The following is a 20068-nucleotide window of genomic DNA, read 5'->3' on the forward strand; positions in this document are numbered from 1 at the left end:
TTGTTATTTTGTTATGATGTTCTGCTGGTTATTAAGTCAAGTCTCCCTGCAGATGTTGCTGCTGCCATTCGCCCCCAACGTCAGTAAGTAGCTTATGAGAGAGAGAGAGAGAGAGAGAGAGAGAGAGAGAGAGAGAGAGAGAGTGTGTGTGTGTGTGTGTGTGTGTGTGTGTGTGTGTGTGTGTCACACACACACACACACACACAGAGCACAGTGATTTATAAGACACTATATGAGTATAAATGTAATGACTTGTAATGACAAGTGTAGACTCGCTATAATTTGGTTTGTCCTTAGGTTCTGAGAGCCTGGGAACCACTTTTGAGAATACTCAATATTATGTCATGGTCAGTTAAAATGCAGTGATCATTAAACAAATTCATTCAATGACATGATGACAGAAAAGGCTTCCATCCACTGGGGCTACTCTGATGGAATATCTATCCAACTTAAAAACCAATGCAGAAGTTATCTGCAGCATCAACATATAAGATATAATTATTCAAACGATTGCTATTCAACTCTGTTCTGTATGAACTCCTGCCAGACATGTGACTTTACCATTTGGGCAGTGACCGGGTACTTGGTTATGCATGGTCTTTGCTCCATGATAATGTTCATCCATTCACACATCCCTTCCTCCCTGAGCTGCCAGGGACCACCTGCGGATGTTTGAGATATATGCATCAAGGTGGAATAAACAAAAGTACCCCATCAAAAAACCGAGCTCATTGGGAAACGCTTCTAATAACATTTGACAAAATGACGTTTTCCTGGTATTGTTTTGATACCTCGATTATCAAAGCGTTATGATTTAAGTATATCAAAGAGAATTGCCGTGTTTATGCATGTTTTATACATTGATAAAAAATGACAACGAAATGCATGCGTATTGCAGAAACTGCAGGCCCCTTGCTGATAGCGGCCTCTGACAATTTGCAGACTAGGCCTTTAAGAGGCCATTAAAGGGGCGTGGCCAGGAGCACGAGAGGAGCAGCCGACACACAGACGCTGAACTGAGTTATTGCACCGTCCGCAGGCTTTGCAACTGAAGATGCGCTCACTGTGAAGCCTACGAGCCACGCAGCACACTCGTAGGGTAAATAGTGTCCAGGACAGGGGTCTGGTTTCTCTTATTTAATATAATTGTGCGTGCTTACACCGGACGTGTTTGCGGCTCGTGCTCCTCGCTGCGTGCGCGCTCTCTTTGTGAACCTGCTGAGCGAAGCCCTCGCGCTCTGGGGGCTGCCCGGCTTTCTGAATGGGATGCGCGGTGGTGAGTACACGCTTCTTTGATTACAAGGACTACTTACACACTTCCTTACGGGAGTCGGAATCATTTTTCCTTTCTTGTGTTTTATAATGTGTCTACAACGTGTATCTTTTTCAATTCAATGTTTTGTCTTTGGTTATCTGGGATCAAAGGAAGCCATCGCGGCTGTAGCTTATTGTTCCCTGCTGTGCGACCCACCCATAATTGGTCCATTACTGCCATGATGCGATCAAATCAGAGATGTAGCCCACCCTTTTTTACGCTACATTGATCAAACATGAAGCTTGGTGTTCCATTGTAGTACAGATGATGGATGTGATGCTACTATAAGAGTGCTATTTGAGACACATTGGTTGTGTGGCGTTACCAAGGAAGCTAACCTTTTGTTTATATCACATGTGATATTAGCATTGACTGTTTAACATTATATTAGTCTTGCATGCTAAGCCGTTGTTCTGATCAGCTACACTATGCAATTAGTTTGGATTGAAATCCGAGCAGTTTAAGTTCACATGATTGTAGTCATCCCAACAATAGACCAGATTCGAGAGGCCAGGAAATGCAAAACACCCACACCAACACTCCCCCACACGCATACAGAAGGCCTCCTTATCTGCAGTCCATTCATATTTCTGGTCACCATGACTGCAATTATGGCTGTAACATGTGCTCATTATCTGTGGCGATAATGCAGTGTCTCAGTGCTTACCACTGACCACTGCAACTCAAATGATAACAATTCATGTGCAAACGTTGGAAGAAAGGGAGGACCTTATCAGGATGTCCTCTCTGCAGGCAAATCAGTTGGTATTGTGTTCTTTAAAGGCTTTAAATATGGCCTTTTGTACTCTCCCTTTATCCTGAAGCACACAGGGGGTTTTCATTTCTTTTTTTTTCTCTCTGTGATGTCAAACTGTTCTGTTAGTGGATGACTCTGCAAACACAGCTGACAGCGCGACACGGCAAACAGGCCAAAGTCTTCGCCTGCCAAGGCCTTGACACGGCCCTGGCACATCCCCCTCGCTTTCAGACAAGCAGCCTTCTACCTCCACTCCCACTCCAAACTAACAGGGCTCTGATCCTTCTTGGTTTCCCCTCTGCCTCTAATATTGCAAAGTGTCTCGCCGACTTAACGAGAAGCATCTGTTATGAGCCAGAAGGTGAAAGTCAGACCTCCACCACAAGGCTGTGGGACACCGTGCCAAGTGCAGTTCTTTGGGCATTGTACGGCGCTAGTATTATTGGCCGAAACCCAGGCAGAACAAAGAATCTACTTAAAGGTCGGTTTGAGTTTTGGTTATTGGATATTTGCTGCCTTTCATTTACCTAAGATAATCATTGTCTCACTCTCTCTGTGTGCGGAATGCTTAAGTAGTACTTGAGTAAGTATTTTATTTGTTGGTTTGTTTCCTGCTTGAACATGTCTTTGGGACTCTGTCATGTGTGTGTTTGTATGTGTGTGCCCACTCACATTCCAGGAAATTCCTATGTAACTATTTTTCCTGTTTGAAAATGTCCCTGAGGAACGAGACACAGATGATGGCATATTTTACAGAAGATGGTGATGATGGGTTGTAGTGATTGCTTAATCGTCTTCACTCAACTCCTGACCCCGGGCTGTACATTTAAATCTTCAGAACCCCACACTCCCAGAGTTTTGCACACTTAAGTGATCTACATCAGTTCAAAGTAGTGACTTTAGTTATTGTACAAGGCACAGACTTTTTTCACATAACCTTGAATAACCTGAAAATTCCAAGCCTGTCGTATTTCAGGGCGTAAATTCTTGTTTGTTCCTGTCTTTTGTTTTCTAGTCTTTCCCCACGTTGCACATTGTGTCTCTCCCCCCCCCCCCCCCCCCCCCCCCCCCCCTCCCCGCTTCATGCCATGGTGTTTGTTCCGTGCGCCGGAGGAAGTGTTGACTCAGTCACCTGCTGATCCACCCAGTCCAGTCCTAATTCCAGTTGTATGGTGGTGTCAACATGTTGGTGCAAACATGTTGGCTGTAGTTGTTGTTGTTGTTGTTGTTTTCGTCCAACAACTAGGAATGAAGAACCAGTTCACACGAAGCCACTCCTACCTCTGCCTATGACTCCACAGTTAACGCTCTTTTCATCTTCGTAGCAGTCATGGGAAGGTGCATAAGGCCTCCTTTCTTTTTAAGGGGAAAAGAGAAGGTCTGGGAGCGAAGGTACCCAGAGTGTTGCTCCGTGAGAGGTTCTGAGTGATGTTTTTATCTAATCTATCGCCTCTAACCTTCCCTCCGCCTGGAACGTCGCGCTGCAACAGCACTCCTCGTCTCCCTCCTGTAATTAGCGCCCCAGCGCACCTTAGAGAATGGATTCCGAGGTTTTCCACACTCTGTTCACTCAGAGAAAGAAATGTTTTAAAAACTGTCGCAGCCACTTCAGTGCCGTGTTGAGAGTCACCAGATAGAAACCCTCCCCCCCCCAGCCCCAAGGTGATGAAACGGACAACACCTGGGCTGCCGCCGCTTTACGTTTCAGCCGTGACTCATGACGTGTTGAGTCGTGGAACAGGGACTGGGTGTTGTTAGAGTCAAGACTAAAGAGTGAACCGCTGATGAACTTTCGTCGTCCGGCCTACAGTTCACGTGATGAGCTTTCTTTTTTTTTTTTTGGACTGATAGGAAGCGTGTTTGTTTGGTCAGTCGGACGATCCACTGCGCCGTGTTTATGTTGAGAAGTCCTCCAGGAAGCAGAGATGTTTCAGCTGATCTACCGGAGAAGTTTGGTGGCTCACACTCTCCCTGCCCTTCCTGTGGACACATTCCCTGTAACCTAACAGCGACACACAAACACACACGCACACACACGCACACACACAAACCATGTAGGGCAGCGCCACAGGCAGATCATGAAGGCCGTCCATGTGTGTCAGCAGTAGCGATTGTGCGTGTGCATGTGTATGCCTTGGCCCTTGACTGATGAATAAACCATGTAGAATCAGTTTTTCCTCACTTGGCAGATGCTTCTGCAGTTAACGATTAATTGACATTTTCTTGTGCACGTGGCTGCAAGTCAAAAGCCATCGTAAAGTCTTCGGGGAAGAAGAAGACTGGGAGGAAGTTGTTCGGTGGAAGAGCAGGTGACTGGTGTGGCTCTAACCTCATTCCACCTCTGAAACCGTATCAGCAGCATTGAGTCGTTATTTCGAGGGGGTGCTGTTCTGTCAGTGTAATTCTATTCCCACACTCTCGAGCACTTCACTACCAGCCAGCTTTCTCTCACCATTTTCTTTTTAGCCCCTCGGCACAGCTCTCTGCAACGCCACTCTGTGAAACACCGCAACTCCCCCACACCGGGATTACGGTTTGAATGCGCAGAGTTGCCAAGAACCAAGCTTAGCCATGCCAGCCGGGTGTTTAAACAGAGTGTTGTTGGTTTATTATCGATTTAGTGTCGCTAGTTTAGAAGAGTTCTTGAAGTTCTTTTAAGAAAACCAAACCGTACTGCTGTCAAAAATCAATCTCCTCATTTTGCTTCATCCAAAACGCGGTGAGCAGCACCTGGTCTGCTGCTTAGCGCCGAACGTTTTGTGTGTTTCGGGCCCCGTGTTTTCCCCCCATAAACTGCCCCTGAATGCAGACAGGAATGGAGGAGACAAGGGGAAGTTTGGTGTGTTGCCTCGGGCAGTGTTGGCTGTAAGTTACGAGAGCTGCAGGGGGACGGGTGTCTGGGCAGCGGTAGGAGGGTCAGCCCGGTACATCTTCGCTGTTGCTGGGCTAGCGCCTCAGGGTGGCTCTGCTGCCTGGCCCGCATTCATCTCATTGGCTGTCTGCCGTCTTTTTTTTAATGCGTCCGCTTCCCTCCTCTGAGCATAATCCGATCCATGGACTTTTACCTTTCTTCCGCCCGCGCTGACAGTGACTCGGTTAATTGCTCTCTCTGGTTGTTTTTTTTGTCTGAATATGCCGACGGTAATGCCCCTTCAAAAGATGGGGCTTGCTGCGTGTTTTCAGTCCCACAAAAGCTGGTACCGTCGTGTGATTAAGGCTGAAGCGCCTGTGTGTGTTATGCGCTTATTCCCAAAAAGCGTTTTTCTTCGACTTCAAAGACAGAACCTCGACCTAAGGGAACCAATTTAAGATGCAGGCACAATCCCATGTCTTATTTTTACCCCTACGCCCTCCTTTCTTGTGCCCCTTGCTTCCTGTCTTGCCCCTCGGAACAGAGTTACAAGGCTTAGTGTTGAATCTTCACCTGGGAAGTGGGACAACCCTTCTGAGACCCTGCCACATCAGCAGGTGTCATCGGTTAGCATTTTACGATGACATGCAACGTTTGTTGCCAGACATTTGGAATCTCAAAATGCCACATTCAGCTCTGGTGTTTTCTGTTGCATGGGCTATAGGCCTCCTCTGTGCCTCGGAGAAACATCTGTTTGGAGGCTCCATGTACCCCTACCGCTTGGCTCTATCCCAGCTAGGATCGGGACACCCTTCCACTACCTATGGCCATGCATTCCTGAGTAAATGTAGTAGGGCTAAGCGGTAAGGGCAAGGGGTGAATTGGGATGGGGCCATTATCCTGACCCGATACTGAAGCTACACCGTGAACATGCTACTGCCAGGACTGAGGGAACATACATATTCAAGCGTGTTTAATGTTCACGCTGAAAAGACTTGAGCACCTTGGGTTAGCACCAAGGTCCAACATGCCTACGGGGGTACTTTGATGTTGGGAAGGTCAAATTCCCTACAAGCAAGAGCTCTGGGAATGTCTACACACACACACACACACACACACACACACACACACACACACACACACACACACACACACACACACACACACACACACACACACACACACACACACACACACACACACACACACACACACACACACACAGAGACAACTCTTGTTTACATTGACACTGAACAATTGAAAAGGCATTTGTATGTTGCACCTAGAGAGGTCTCCCTTCCATTCACTAATTGAAAGGTGTTAAGCTACTTTGTATTTGCATCGCCGCTGTAGCCACAAAGTCTGACGCTGAGGCCACGCCAATCTCCTGACTTTGATGTGGAGATACCTTGAGCTGCCTTGCGTCCCAATAGTTGTGTCCACTTCCCCCGTAGTGTATTGCAAATGAACTTGGTCTCTCGCGCCATTGCCAATCCTTGCCTCTCCTCAATTCTCACTCACCTTTGTTTCCTTTAGATTTTTGATTCCCACTTTGATCGTTTCTCTACAAGAATCTAGCGCATTTTGTCTCAATGAGGATGTATGGTTAATCGCTGCCTGTGACTTCCCCTGATCGTGGTCTCTATTCAATCAAATACTTTGCTGGCAAAAAGTGCCCTAAAATAAATTGTTTTCCATCAAATGCACACACATTAGACCCAATGGACTTCCACACACGCACTGGGTGGATAAAGAAGGGATAAGTCATTGGATAACAGATATTACACATGCAGTCCGATCCATTGAGGAGTAAGAGATATTTATCTGGGCTAATTATTTCACATTAGCCATCAGCATGTTGCATAGCCCTACACGCCCATTCTGTCTGAACAAGGCCAGCGGCCATCTTGGCTAATGTGTGTGTGTGTGTGTGTGTGTGTGTGTGTGTGTGTGTGTGTGTGTTTTGGATGGCCGTGTTTGCTCGTGCCTTGCTGTCCTCCCTGGGCTATGTGATTGAGGGATAATGTGATTTCCACTACTTGTCCTTGGGGCGGTTGTTTTTATTTTTTCCTGAATGAGCTGTTTAGCCCTGCTAAGTGAGCTTGGTGGCAGTCCCTCCAGAAACCATTTGTCTGCTTAATTGCTGGAACATATTGGTGACTGTTTGAGATCCCGGAGCACATGCATAAACATGTTGTTATTCCTTTCAGTTTACACGCCGTACAATCGCTTTCCTCACAATACTTTTATTTTCCCACCCGTTTCGATGTCTGCGCTGCATGTGTGAATTATCTTTTTATATATGTAATGCAGTTTTACCTGACACATGGCCAGCATATCAAAGATCACTGCTGCAATCGCCTGCAACACCTTTTTAAAGAGAGTGGATCATGAAATATCTTTTATATATACATCATCCAGTTCAGATATCATCCAGTTCCATCTCGATGCGACGTATTATGATGATGGCTCCTCTCTTCTGAATAATACAAACCCCCAGTCAACCCCCCCCCCCCCCCCCCCCCCCCCTTTTAGACATCTCAGGTCAGACATCTCTTCCATCCAGGTCAGCGACTCCAAATGGGACAGGCCAATCCCATACCAGTGTACCCTGCCCCGTCCTCTCACACCCCATTGGGCAGTAGAATATGCATTTAACTGTTGTAGTGTAACTGACAAGCACGGTCAATACTCTATTAGGCAAGTTGGCCATTTGTCAAGTCCCAGGTGTGTGTGTTGTCCAGTGTAAGTACTTGAATTGGCATAAGAGCGGAAGGGGATCTTGAATACAGATTTTGAAGAAAATGGTCTTCTACCCTTTGTGTATTTCATCTATCAAGTCAACATATTATTTTCTTTTAAACACCTTATAGGGTTGTACATCGTTTCATCACTTCCAAAGAACTGCCTCTGTTTTTGAAGCATAGTTTTTGGGTCATATTTTTGATCATTGCTTCATAATTTACCAGGAAATAATTTGTCATCAGGGGATATGCATTTGCGGTGACACTGCATCTCTCATGAGAGATCATGTGGCAAAACAACGTTTTGATTAGCCTAGATTTCAGTGTATTTACGTCGCTTCTAGGATTCTACATTACTACCACTCTCTCTTGAGTTCTCTGCAAAAGGCAGATATCAGATGATGCATTCCGATGTTCAAGGCCAGTAGCCAACGTATGTGGTCTTCTAGCTCGGTCATCATCTATAATCCATTTTGGTCTGCGGGACAAATTCTATATAAGGAAGCGCAAATGACACCCGGATTTCCCTATTTAACTGGAGAAACATTTTCACAGAACCTTTGGGGTTTAAGTCCCACATGGTAATTTTGGTGTCGCCCACACGGATTCTTCCCTTTTACTACGGCACGCTGTGGATGAGCCTCGTGGGTTTGGGTGTGTGTGTGTGTGTGTGTGTGTATATTTCGTTCACATAAAAGTCAGCCCGCAAACGTATATCCTCAGCGCAAAAATTAGAGTGCGCCAACTCCCCAGGGGTGACCACTGCTATTGATAAAGGAGTTATGTGATCTATAAACAGAGTTCAGATTGGGTTCCCAGGACGTAAATACGCTAGGGACGCCTGGAATGTTCAGAGTCGTCTTTTTTCTTTTTCTCACCGGGTCGTCTCTCCCGACCGCGAGACGGGAGTGGGAGCCGTGTTCTCGTATACGTCCAAAGTCGTAGAGTAATGTGAAGCGCTCTTGTGTAGTTCACGGCCTCCAGTTGTTTGCAGTCCTCGGCCTGCCTTCCACACCAGAGACATGGCGAACCCTTCACAAAGGCCCTAAGCCGTCAAGCAGGACGTGCAGTCAGAAGGTCAAGGCCCTGCGGAGACCGGGGAGGGGGGGAAGCTCTTGTTGCTGTTGTAACTTTTACTTTGTCTTTTAATCACCAATTAGGGTTTTTTTTGTGTTGATGTGCCCTTGTGCATTTCACTGCTGTTGTGCGAGTGTTTTGAAAAACTGTTTAAAGGGATAGCCCCCCCCTCGCCCGTCCCTCCAAACGCACACAAACACACAGGCAAATACGCACACACACAAATATACACACACACACAGACTGACTGACCCGGCAGTTCCCACGCTTTGTGGCTGCACTCTCAGGCCCCCCCTTACCCAGTCTCTCTCTCTCTCTCTCCCCCCCCCCCCCCCCTTCATGTCTTCGTTCACATGTGCACGTAGAGCTATAAATACAGTGGGACTCCTCCTGAGTCGGCCCGGTTCTGCCCCGTATCGATGCCCCGTTCTAACGGCACCGACATCCTGTTCTACATTGAGTTACGACTGAGTCTGAAACAGTCGTGTTTTAGATGAGAGCGGCGCTGCCGGCCTCCCTTGTGTGTAAACATGTAACAAAAAAAAAAAGGAAAAGATTAAACGGAGCCCTTGCGGTTTTTCCCAGCCCGAGATGTTGGGTTTTGAGATGGAGGCGTAGACAATTTCACCCTTTCCCTTCGCTTTCATCTACTGGCTGCTGTTGTCGTTAGTTTCTCTCTCTCTCTCCGCTCCCCTCGCTGCCACCCAGAAGCAACGTGGTAGAGAACATAGTGTTTTTTTCCCCCTCGCTGTGAATTATGCCTGCTCGACTCCCTGTCTTTCCATAAACAACAATCAGTAGATTGTGCTGATTCCACAGTAAAAGTTGCGAAGGAGAAGTCTTTGTGCTGCCGTTTCTCTTGGGCTCGCCCCATATGGTCAACTCTATCCCAACACGTCCCCCCAGCCTCATGTAAATGACTCTGCCCACCACAGCAGGGCCCTGCTGTTTGCTGTTGTTTCAGTTCTTAATCCCCCTGCTCTTAACTTTTAGTTTTGGGTATAATGCCACAACCCCAAGTGAATTGGGCGTTTATTCAAGCTTATGCACATTCCCAGACTAATGGATGGGAATCGGGGAGCTAAAGAGTTAAAGGAGCGCGTTTAGTGAAGGCCGTCTCTCTCTGCCGCTCGTTGAAACATAAGGGAGCCATGTGTTGCGGGTTTTAACAGGGCAAAAAAAACGGATGCTTCTCTGCTGCCCTGCAGGCAGGAAGCACTTCTGCAGAGCTAGCTAGCAGGAGGCGTTTGCCACGGAGACCGAGATTGTGTGTGTGTGTGTGTGTGTGTGTGTGTGTGTGTGTGTGTGTGCTCTGCTGAGCCTGCCCTTTTTGGTGGGCTAACGTCTTGCCTCTGGGCTCGTCAATAAATGATGCCGTCCCCGGAGTGTAATGGGGAGTCAATGGGCGATGGTTAGGTGTTGTGACAGCACTAAATGTAAGTAAACATAAGGGGAAGGAAACGGGGGTCGTGCATCGTGCACCGCACGTCGTAAAGGTGAGCCTAGTCAATGAGAATGAACGAGGACAGCCCTGTGTTGTCAGTGTCTGGGCTGTATTTCACAGTAGCTTTGGATATACGCGCTAGACGGGCACTTCTCCACCCCCACTAATGGAGAGGGAGGGCCCCTGTCAACGACCACAGATAAAGCGTTATTAAAGGACGCTTTGCCAGCTCATTGTGCCTCTCTAATGCCATCAGCGGCGGGCATTCCAGCCTGATAATTATTGGACATTTTTCCCTGAACGCTCAGCGAGTCAACATTTCTCAATCCATTTTAGGTTGATTTGTTTTTGGAACATAAATTCTCTCTTCGTGTATAAGAAAATATAGACTTTTGGCATCTTGTTCTTCCACAACCCGTGTCATTTTTGTTCCACATTCACTCGTCGCCCACCCAGGATATCTTAGCCCTGTTGTTGATGAGCGTAATAATAATTGATGGTTCCACAGCAACACTTTGTAATTAGCGGAATAGTTTAGATTCCTTGCAGAGCCACGCTGCTATTGATTTGAAAGAGCATTTCCAAATATGTGAGCACAGTGCTCGCTGTGAAAGTAGGCCAGTGGACACACGAGCAACGAAGCCCAAGGACTCTGCGTTCCCCCCGAGAAGCCGTGAAGCTTGTATGAAGTATTGATTTGAAAGGCTCTTTTTGGTGTGTATTCTGATACCGAGGTCCACTCACGCTCAAGGGACCTCTTAGTTTCCCTTGAGAGGTCTTCAGTTTATGGATTTTGATCGCTAATGTGCTTTCAGTTCACTTTGTGATCACATTAAGATGATGTCAATTCATCAACACTTCAAGAAAAGATCCTTTTGGGGAATTTAGAGCAATCGTTTTTTTGCATTCCTCTGTCCGTCTGACACTTTCTCACCCATTTTGTTGTCTCCCCTCCCCCAGGTCTGCAGCACAGCTGGCATTGAGGGGCAGGTGGAGACGACCTACAAGGTGGAGAAGGACAAAAGGAGCTGCTTTTCTATTTAAAAGCGAATCACCGCCACCCAACTCCAGCCCCGCCCGAACTCCACCCCCCGCCATGCCCATCCTCAAGCAGCTGGTGGGCTCCTCCCAGACCAAGCGGCGCTCCCGCATGGACCTGACCCGCGAGATGATCAGCTCGCCGCTGGGCGACTTCCGCCACACCATGCACGTGGGCCGCAGCGGCGACGCCTTCGGCGACACCTCCTTCCTCAGCAGCCGCTCGGGCGAGCCCCCGCCACCGGAGACGCCCCCGGCCTACCCCCACTCGCCCCGCCCGGGCCTGCTGTCCCGGACCTTCCGCAGCAGCAAGCGCTCCCAGTCGGTGACCCGCGTGGACCAGCGCGACGGGCTGGCCTCGCCCGGCGGGCCCTCCCCCGGCCACGTGAAGAACGCCATGTCCCTGCCCTTCCTCAACGACGAGGACTGCGTCGACGGCGTGGCCACCCGCAGCCTCACGTCCAGCCCCTTGAGGCACGTCGGGGGTAGCGGCCGCGCGTACAACGACAACGGCGCCGCCACCGCCTACACCGCCACCGGCGCCGGGGCGTGCCAGGGGCTGGAGCTGGAGGAGAGGAGCTTCGGGGAGCTGATGGACCTGCCGGAGACGGCGCCCTCCCCGTACCGGGGCGGCATGAAGCGGGCCGAGTCGGTCATGTCGTTCCACATCGACCTGGGGCCCTCCATGCTGGGGGACATCCTGGACGTGATGGAGAAGGAGGACGACGACCTGGGCTACGAGGAGGGCAAGAGCAGCGAGGGCCACGCCTCGCCGCCCCTCAGCACCGTGGGCGAGTTGGACGACAGCGTGGCCGGCGGCGGAATCGGGGGGCCGGGCGGGTCGGAGGCCAACGCCGATGAGGAGGAGGATGAGGAAGAGGCGAGGCTGCAGCACGACTCCATGCACGCGGGCAGCTCCGTGGACCTGGGGCCCGAGAGCGGGGGCCCGTACACGCCGCAGTACACCCCCGAGGCCCGTCCCAAGCTCCCGCGGCATCTGGACAGCTGCTCCGTGTCCAGCTCGGGCTCCGCCCCCGTGGAGGGCGAGCGGCCGGGGGGCGGGGCCTACGCGGGGGACACGGACAGCGCCACCTTCAGCGCCCCGCCCGAGGAGGAGAGCGCCTTCTCGTCCTTCCTGGAGGACGACGACGAGATCGGTGTGTGAGGTCGGCACTGGACCCCTCCCCCCCTCCCCCCCCCCCCCGGTTTGGACTTACCTCACCTGAAACTAGAACTGGATTTTTGGTTTGGTACATCTGCTCCTCCTGTCCGGGTAGGGGAGACCCTGACTCTCTCTGACACCAACACCACATAGAGCTCAGAGCTCTCCCTCCTCCCATCCCCCCCTGTGCATTAATCTCACGGCCGGTCTGACAAACTCACTGGCCCTCTTTTTGAACACCGTGCGAACTGACTTTGGGGGGGGGGGGAAAGGAGCTGCTCATCAAATATGGATCATTCCCGGGATTAAGCTGAAATATGGTGTCGGCAGGCGGCATCGTCAAATAAACACATCTGACACCTCCAGGCTTATTTGACGCCGTTTCCCACCTCAGCCAGAACTAGACTCAAAAGAAAAGTGGACAGTTTCTAACAGCGTATGCCTCGGTTCTGTCCGTCCCGCTCTGTCCTGATCTCCCTAACGGCGACGGGCGCCTCATCACAGTGTAGAGAGGTGCTGCTGTGCGAAGGGTTCACACCTTCACCAGCAGCGCATCACTTGCCGGGACAAGTGCGGAAACCAGGACTCCACTCGTAGCGACATGTATCCGGAGAGTGCCGTACACATCTGTCACGCAAGTGCTATGACATATCCTTTTTGCCTTTTTTGTAGTTTTGTAGTTTCCTGTGCCACTGCTGCCAACCCCTGTCCCCTTACCTTGCCTTATAACTAAACAGTTGTCTATGCTGTGCCAGGCTGTCCTCTGTAGCGTTATTGCGGATTAACAAATGGCTGAGCCACAAGAGCTAATGGGAACTTGTCGAGTGGTGAATACACAAGCACTGGGTTGGGGGGGGGGGGGGTGGGAGAGAGAGAGGAAACAAACCTTGCAGAAAAGCCTACAGGAAACAGCCTACTTGGCCTTTCATGTTGTTTGAGGTCATTGGTAAGCAGGGTATGATCAGACAGAGAGCAGGTTTGAACTGATGTGAAGCAGGCTTCTCCTTGCCACCTGTTGTCTGTGGCCACGTTGAAACGGAGCCCTGCTCGAACACCACTTCCTCCCTTTTTCGAGGTAATGAGTGTACATGAACGAACTGGAGCCATGCAAAATGTCTAAAACAGATGCTCAACTTCCTGTGGGCCTTTCGGAGCCATTTATGTCAAAGAAACCACAGGGTTTATAGTTTATGCACAACAAGTAGAATACAAAACCGTGCTGCCAATTCGCAAAACCCAAAACTCTGGACACTACTTCTGTTTGGTTTGTGATTCCTTTATCTTAAAGTTTGTTTTTGTCTGTATGTAACAAGATACATGGTCTTGAATAATAAAGTCTTTAAAGATTATGGGTTGTTGTTTTTTTTCTTTCCCGTAGTCTGCAGGAGTCTGTGTCACGGCAACTTGAGTCAGTCTGTAGACATGTTTAAAACCCAGTGAATCTACGGAAACCACGCTGAGGGAGGAGAGATTACCGTCAGCGCCACGTCAACAGACATGAGTGATGTGCAAAGCCTACTTTCTAGTCATAAATAATCTTGGTTACGGGACTTCCTGTTTTGAGATGCTGTCAAATGTGTCACACTGCCTTTTCGATGATTAATCACTGCTGACTTTAATTTATCAACTGTTGCGGCTTGATGAATACAATGCGTGTTGAATGACATATTGTTCTTTAAACTCGATCCCCTGTAGAGACGGAAGGATATAATGATGACAGGAGCGGCAGAGGTGGAACTCCACTGACGGAAACATTGGGTATATCGCGTTGGATGGCTTATTCGATTTGTGTACCGCGTTTAGCAGTCGCGTCTGGAACGATTCATGGGGAAAGTGTTTTCCAAAGTTGTGCATTAGTGGGTGGTTTTTTTGACGCTGTTTTGTATGCCGTTTGACTTACTATTTCTTATCTTTCTGAAAGAATAATGTATATTTACTGTCCGTGTTCCTTATCTGAAATCACCTATATTTTTCAATAAAATTAATATTGAACATCTGTCACAGTCATAGTTTTGTGTATTTTCCTTACCTGTAGCCTATCAATAGTTATGGATACCATTTCATTTTTCTTCCTTGCTTTATTATGTACTTATTTTCTCAAGGTAACACTACTAGAGGAAGGAAGGAAGCAATCGAGGCCCAGTTTGACAAACTGTTAGGCGCTGGCTGCACAGGAAGTGATTACTCCTGGATGGAGGCCAGCGCTTTGGAAGGGATCCAAAATGGAGTTGTGACGGTGAGTTCAATGCTAAACGGAAAATCCGAAAGCTGTCCTTAAACACAACCATCAAAATAGTTGATGCTCTCTGGCTGATGTCAGGTCGTTTGGCTCTTTCAACAGACACAATATTATTTTTTCCAACTGATGAACTTCTGTTAAGTTCATAAGTGTAGCAGTAGGCAACTCGGGTTGTGTTGTATTTGAAACCTCTTTCAACTACTTCAAACTTCCGAGCATCTTTTTTGTTATGTTATCGTGTCAGGGCTGAATGTGCCCTCCACATCCCCTCCCTCCGAGACAGCTGCTCCAGGTCTCCATCAACAAGACCCCTGGGAGTAGGGGGGAGGTAGTGGCGCGAGAGAGGAGACAGGAAACGGCCATCTCTTTGTTTTCGTTTGTCCTCCCGTTGGCAGGCATACAGATGGTTCGTTTACATGAACGCACCACGGCTGTATTCAGAATAAACGCACCTGATAAACTGTAGTAGCGAGTGTGACCGGTGCATTGAAATCACCGGGGAGACCGATGACACGTAGGTGCATTTGGTGTTTTTCTTTTTTTATCGTGGTTCATGCAATCGACACAAAAACATATGATAAACACCCACACTCCACACATTTTATTTTATGCCTGGAAGGTTTTTCATCTATCAATATTTACGAATTGTGGTCCAAAGGTCAATCTAAAACAGCGGAACGAGTTTAAAACAGGCCACTTAAATCGATTGTTAAGATCAATAACAAAACGGTGGGCCCAGGGATTATTCTTTAGCCTCGGCTTCTAAGATTCATCAGAAGTATTCTTTGTACTTGCGTATTTGAGCAGATTATCTCAACATTACCCGCAGTCTGAGTAAGGGTGTCTCTTTTCTCCAGACGCGCCACCGATCGCTCAGGCCACGGTCGTACGCCACGGGAGACTTCATGGATATCTACTGCCATCCAGTGGTCGTGGAAGGTACACGTCCAGCCAAGGGCGTGTCTGGTTGTTGGAATAGCTTCTATGGGTAAGGGAGTATAAATCTGAGCGAAATATTTTACTTACAATTTCACCAGTAGGCTATGTGTTTTTAAGTTTTGTATGACTCACAGTTTGTGATCTTCCAACCCCTGAATATGATGAAAACCTAGTATAAAACTAGTAACATATCCCACATGCCCATGCATAAATATAAATATATATGAATATATATGTATTTTATGGGCGGGAACAACCCCTCCAACCCACCCCCTCTTCCTCCCTACGTTGTAATGTGAGTCAGGCGTGCAGCTGCTTCTCATTCTCAAAGACCACGGACGTTGGTTCTCCTCCGCGCTAACGGCCCCGCATGCCGTTTTCCCCCTTCTGAATTCCAGCCCCATTCTGAGACTCGCACTCTGTTCTCTTCCTCACTCGGCCAATGGGAGGCGCTCTGAGTCTGGACGTTCTTGTTCTGAGCCAGAAGCCCCCCCGCCCCTGCGCACAGACCCCTCAAAAATAAGTTTCCGCCAAATTCCATGAGCCGAAACTCAGCGATGTCTTCCAGCAGCTCAAAAGCATGCAGAAATCTGGAAAGCATTAAACAACCTGCCGGTGAGGAGGGGGAACGTGAGAGAGAGAGGGAGGGGAGGTTGGGGAGGAGGAGAAATAGAACGCATAATTGTTCAATAGTCGCCTTTTGCCTGGCTCTGCACTCTCTCTGTCGCACACACACACACACACACACACACACACACACACACACACACACACACACACACACACACACACCCACACACCTCCCCCGTCGTTCTCAAGTTCAGACCACTCCCCTACACTGAGTTACTGCAATCTAAGCAGCCCCAATGTGTGTGTGTGTGTGTGTGTGTGTAGAATTATTCCCCCAGTGCCATTTTATTGGTCATAAACAAACAAGCATTTCTCTGCTGTGTAGTTTTGCGCCCAGGGAACCACGAGGGGCTGTGTGTGTGTATGTATGTGTGTGTGTATCTTAGCGTGTGAGTGAGGGGGAGCGTGTGTGTGTGTGTGTGTGTGTGTGTGTGTGTGTGTGTGTGTGTGTGTGTGTGTGTGTGTGTGTGTATGTATGTGTGTGTGTGTTTCTGAGCGTGTGAGTGAGGGGGAGCGTGTGTGTGTGTGTGTGTGTGTGTGTGTGTGTGTGTGTGTGTGTGGGAGTCTGCCTGTGTTGAGTGGTGCTGTGGTAGGGTGCTGGCTGGCTGGCGACCTCCAGGGGCCAGGCCAGCTAGATGTGTGTGTGTGTGTGACGGTCCAGGCGGGACCACAGCCCCCCCGCAGGCGATTGCGTCCTTCGTTCCCATGTTTGATGAGCACGGTGAGGGAGGCAGCAGGCATCTGGCGCTGCCGGCCAGCGCTGCAGGTCCTGGGTGGGACAGCCCCCATGGGAGACCCCTAAAGTCTCCAATGACGCAGAGAGAGAGAGGCGGTAAGATCGGGTCTCTCAGCAGGAGAAACTTGCAGGCATGGAAAAAGTCTCACTTTGCCATGGAATTAGGATGCGTGTGTGTGAACTGTATCAAAATAACGTCTATTTTCCAGTTGTGTCCTCGCACGGAAAAAGGGGGCAGACATTTTATTTTTTTTATGGGGGTGGGGGGGGGTTAAAACCACAACGGATACTAGTGTGAACAGGAGTGGGGAACACAAACATTCCAGTACCCAGGCGTGACCTTTTGACCCCTGGAGCTGGGGTCTGGAGCGGTGGCAGCAGAAGACCACACACACATGGTGTTGTGTGGGGTTTGGGGGGGTGCAAACCCCCTTTCTGACCCTCCCCCCTTCGGTAAAGAGATGTCTGGGTTGTGAATTCAGGGAGGAAAGGGGGGAAGGAACCGGGTTTATTTGGGGAGAACAACGCCTCAGACGAAGCATGGTTTTCCCCCACAGAGGGACAGACCCTTTTTTTATTATTTAATTTCTCTGGTCGTTGTGCAATGAACAGTTTCCCTTATAAATCTGCAGAGTGCAGCATAACCTCTTGGATTGCTTTCGACGCTTCTCTCACAAAATATGATTTTCCATCCGGCTCAGCCAAAATGGACAACTCCTTATTTTATTGCTACAATGTATAAATGAGGGCAACGACACTATTAATACAGACGGTCCAATCGTGGCCTAATGCCGCCTTCTCCGGAGCCCCAGAGGAAGGGATACGTCCGTCGTACGGCCCGTCGTTCTGTCCTCGCTGTCACACCACGCAGTTTAACAGTCTGGAACTTTCTGGAATCTGGACCTTCTCGCCACAATCTGTGGAACAATGATTCATTGCACACCAACCCCATCCCCATTTTCCATTTCCATTTTCTGTGTTGTTTTTTTTCTTCTGTCTGTGAAACACTCTCTCTCTGGATCTCTGTCTCTCTGGCACTCTCGCTCTCTGGCTCTCTGGCTCTGGCTCACTGGCTCTCGCTCTCTCTCGGTCTCTATCTCTCTGTCCATCTCTCTCTCTATCTCTCTCTCTATCTCGGTCCCTCTCACTCTCTCTGTCACTCTTCATCTCTCTCTCTCTCCATTTTTCACGTGGGCATGAGGGCGCTGGCATTCTCGTGAGATTGCCCTCGTGAGGATGACCTCGTGAGGGTGCTTAGGTTGCGCCAGCACCCAGCCGTGACCAAATGTGTTGGGGCTGGTCAGCGAGGAGTGGAGGGGGGTTGTGCTGGGGAGGTCGGTGACTCCCTACACCACCCTACCTCCACCTCTCTCCACTCACTTGGTCTGCTGCTTTTTTTCAGTGCAGCTGTCACCACACAAAACAAATAGCGCTCCCTAGACCCACTCCATTTCCTCGCCACACTCACGCACGCACACCAGCACACACACAGGCGCACAAGCACATGCACACGTGCGCGCACACATGCTCGGCTTCAGTCGTGTTCCCATTGCGCTGGTGTTTCCTTCACCATTTCCATGATGTCAGTCACAGTTAAAACTGTGATTTAAAACCTTTCCGACTGTGGCGCGTATTTATCTTCTGAACCGGTTGACGGATCGTTCATTCACAACGACAAGCCTTTAAGTCTGTTATCTTTGTCGTTTTCTGTTACTTCTCTACTATGGATTTTTCTACTACTGCTGCTGTTATCTACTTCCTGAACCGGTCAATGAAGGTAGTATGGGCCAGGGGCTTGATTCATGGTCCCCCCCTGTGGTGCAGCCGGAGTAGACCTCACAAGCTGCTCTCATAGTGGGGCCACATCCTCGCCAACATGGGGTTTGGCGCCCCCCGACCACGGTTGCAGGTCCGAGACAATGGCGTCCTTGTCCCGGACAGACAGTGCATGCCCACTGTGGTCGAGGGGGGTGCTGATCATAAAAGGTCACTTCCTACAGGCCAACATTAAACTTTGACCCTTCCAGGCTCGCCCTTTTTGCCTTTTCGTCTCTCTCTGTGTCCTATAGCCGGGACGAGATGCGATCTGATCCACGCCAGCCAATCAGGACGGCCCAGGCAGAGAGGTTGTCAATCTTTCCTGAGACGCTCCTTTTGACTTTTTTCCCCGGAGATTGACGTGGCTTGGAATGACAAAACCATAGCCATAAATAAAACGGCATTCCGTCATTGCATAAAGCATTTCCTCGTTTGCAGAGTGTGTCGACGCCAGCTTGTGTGCGGAGACGCGAGGCTCAGACTTGGCACGCTGTTGTCCTGCCGCTCTAACCTCCGAATGTTTTGCGTAGCCTTGATGTGTCAATCATCCTGCTTTTTTTTTTGTTTGCGTCGCCGTTGTTGTTACTCCTTTTCGTCCGTCTGAAAATAAAACAAAAAAAGTGAGGCGCTTGCTTACGTGGGATCCACGTGGCCGTGACATCATGTCAGAAAGCCTTCCGGATTTGCGGTTAAATGAAAAGGGGTCCAGGCCGCCCCACTTGTAATTCACTTCATCTCTTCCTACAGACTTAGACCACGGGAGGCTACAGCGCCATGGCTGGTGCGCCGTCCTCCTTCTGCTGCATTCCTCCATTAGCTTCATTAGGAACACAGCGTCCAGTGTTCACCACTGACTGAAGCTATCTCTCTCTCTCACACACACACACACACCACACACACACACACACACACACACAATCACACACTGGCAGTACTTTACGTTCCCCTGTAGTCCGTATAGCGGGACTTAAAGCGCCCCCGGGCGATGTGCAGAACAACGGAAAATAAATAAATAAATCAGCCTCAATTAAAAAAGTGGGGAGAAGTTCATTGCACTGCAGCGATCGTTAACGGCGTCATAAAAACAGGGTGTGTTGCGTGGAGAGTGGATGAGGACAACACTGCGGATTGGAGCCACGGCTTTGGGTGTTAACATGTGGGGAGACATCAGAAATGTACTGTAATGGGTGTGGGTGTCATTTAAAAGCTCCCCAGTCGCTCTCACTCTCTCTTTCTCTTTCATTTCTCCCCTCTTCTCATCTGTTCCTCTGTTCCCCTCCTGCCCTCCCTCCCTCCCTCCCTCCAGTGTGCATCCCTC

General features: G+C 49.3%; 1 protein-coding gene across 2 annotated transcripts; it reads left to right on the top strand.

Annotated features, from left to right (window-relative positions):
• Positions 1–1040: 1040 nt before the first annotated feature.
• Positions 1041–15553, top strand: cdc42ep4a (CDC42 effector protein (Rho GTPase binding) 4a). 2 transcript variants are annotated; one of them, XR_013812259.1, is made up of 4 exons: positions 1041–1276; positions 11149–14146; positions 14491–14624; positions 15485–15553. XR_013812259.1 is itself a non-coding variant. In XM_079746566.1 (2 exons), the coding sequence occupies exon 2, from the start codon at positions 11285–11287 to the stop codon at positions 12389–12391; it is 1107 nt and encodes a 368-aa protein (XP_079602692.1). In that variant the 5' UTR covers positions 1041–1276; positions 11149–11284; the 3' UTR covers positions 12392–14325. The 2 variants fall into 2 exon arrangements, 1 of the variants encoding a protein (XP_079602692.1); XM_079746566.1 differs by lacking the exons at positions 14491–14624; positions 15485–15553 and having other exon boundaries at positions 11149–14325.
• Positions 15554–20068: the final 4515 nt, after the last annotated feature.

This window comes from Pollachius pollachius (assembly GCF_949987615.1).
Source record: "Pollachius pollachius genome assembly, chromosome: 11".
NCBI classification, from domain to species: domain Eukaryota; kingdom Metazoa; phylum Chordata; class Actinopteri; order Gadiformes; family Gadidae; genus Pollachius; species Pollachius pollachius.

Coding starts and splice junctions, on each gene's coding strand:
- cdc42ep4a (XM_079746566.1), top strand. CDS start 11,285: ATGCCCATCCTCAAGCAGCTGGTGGGCTCCTCCCAGACCAAGCGGCGC.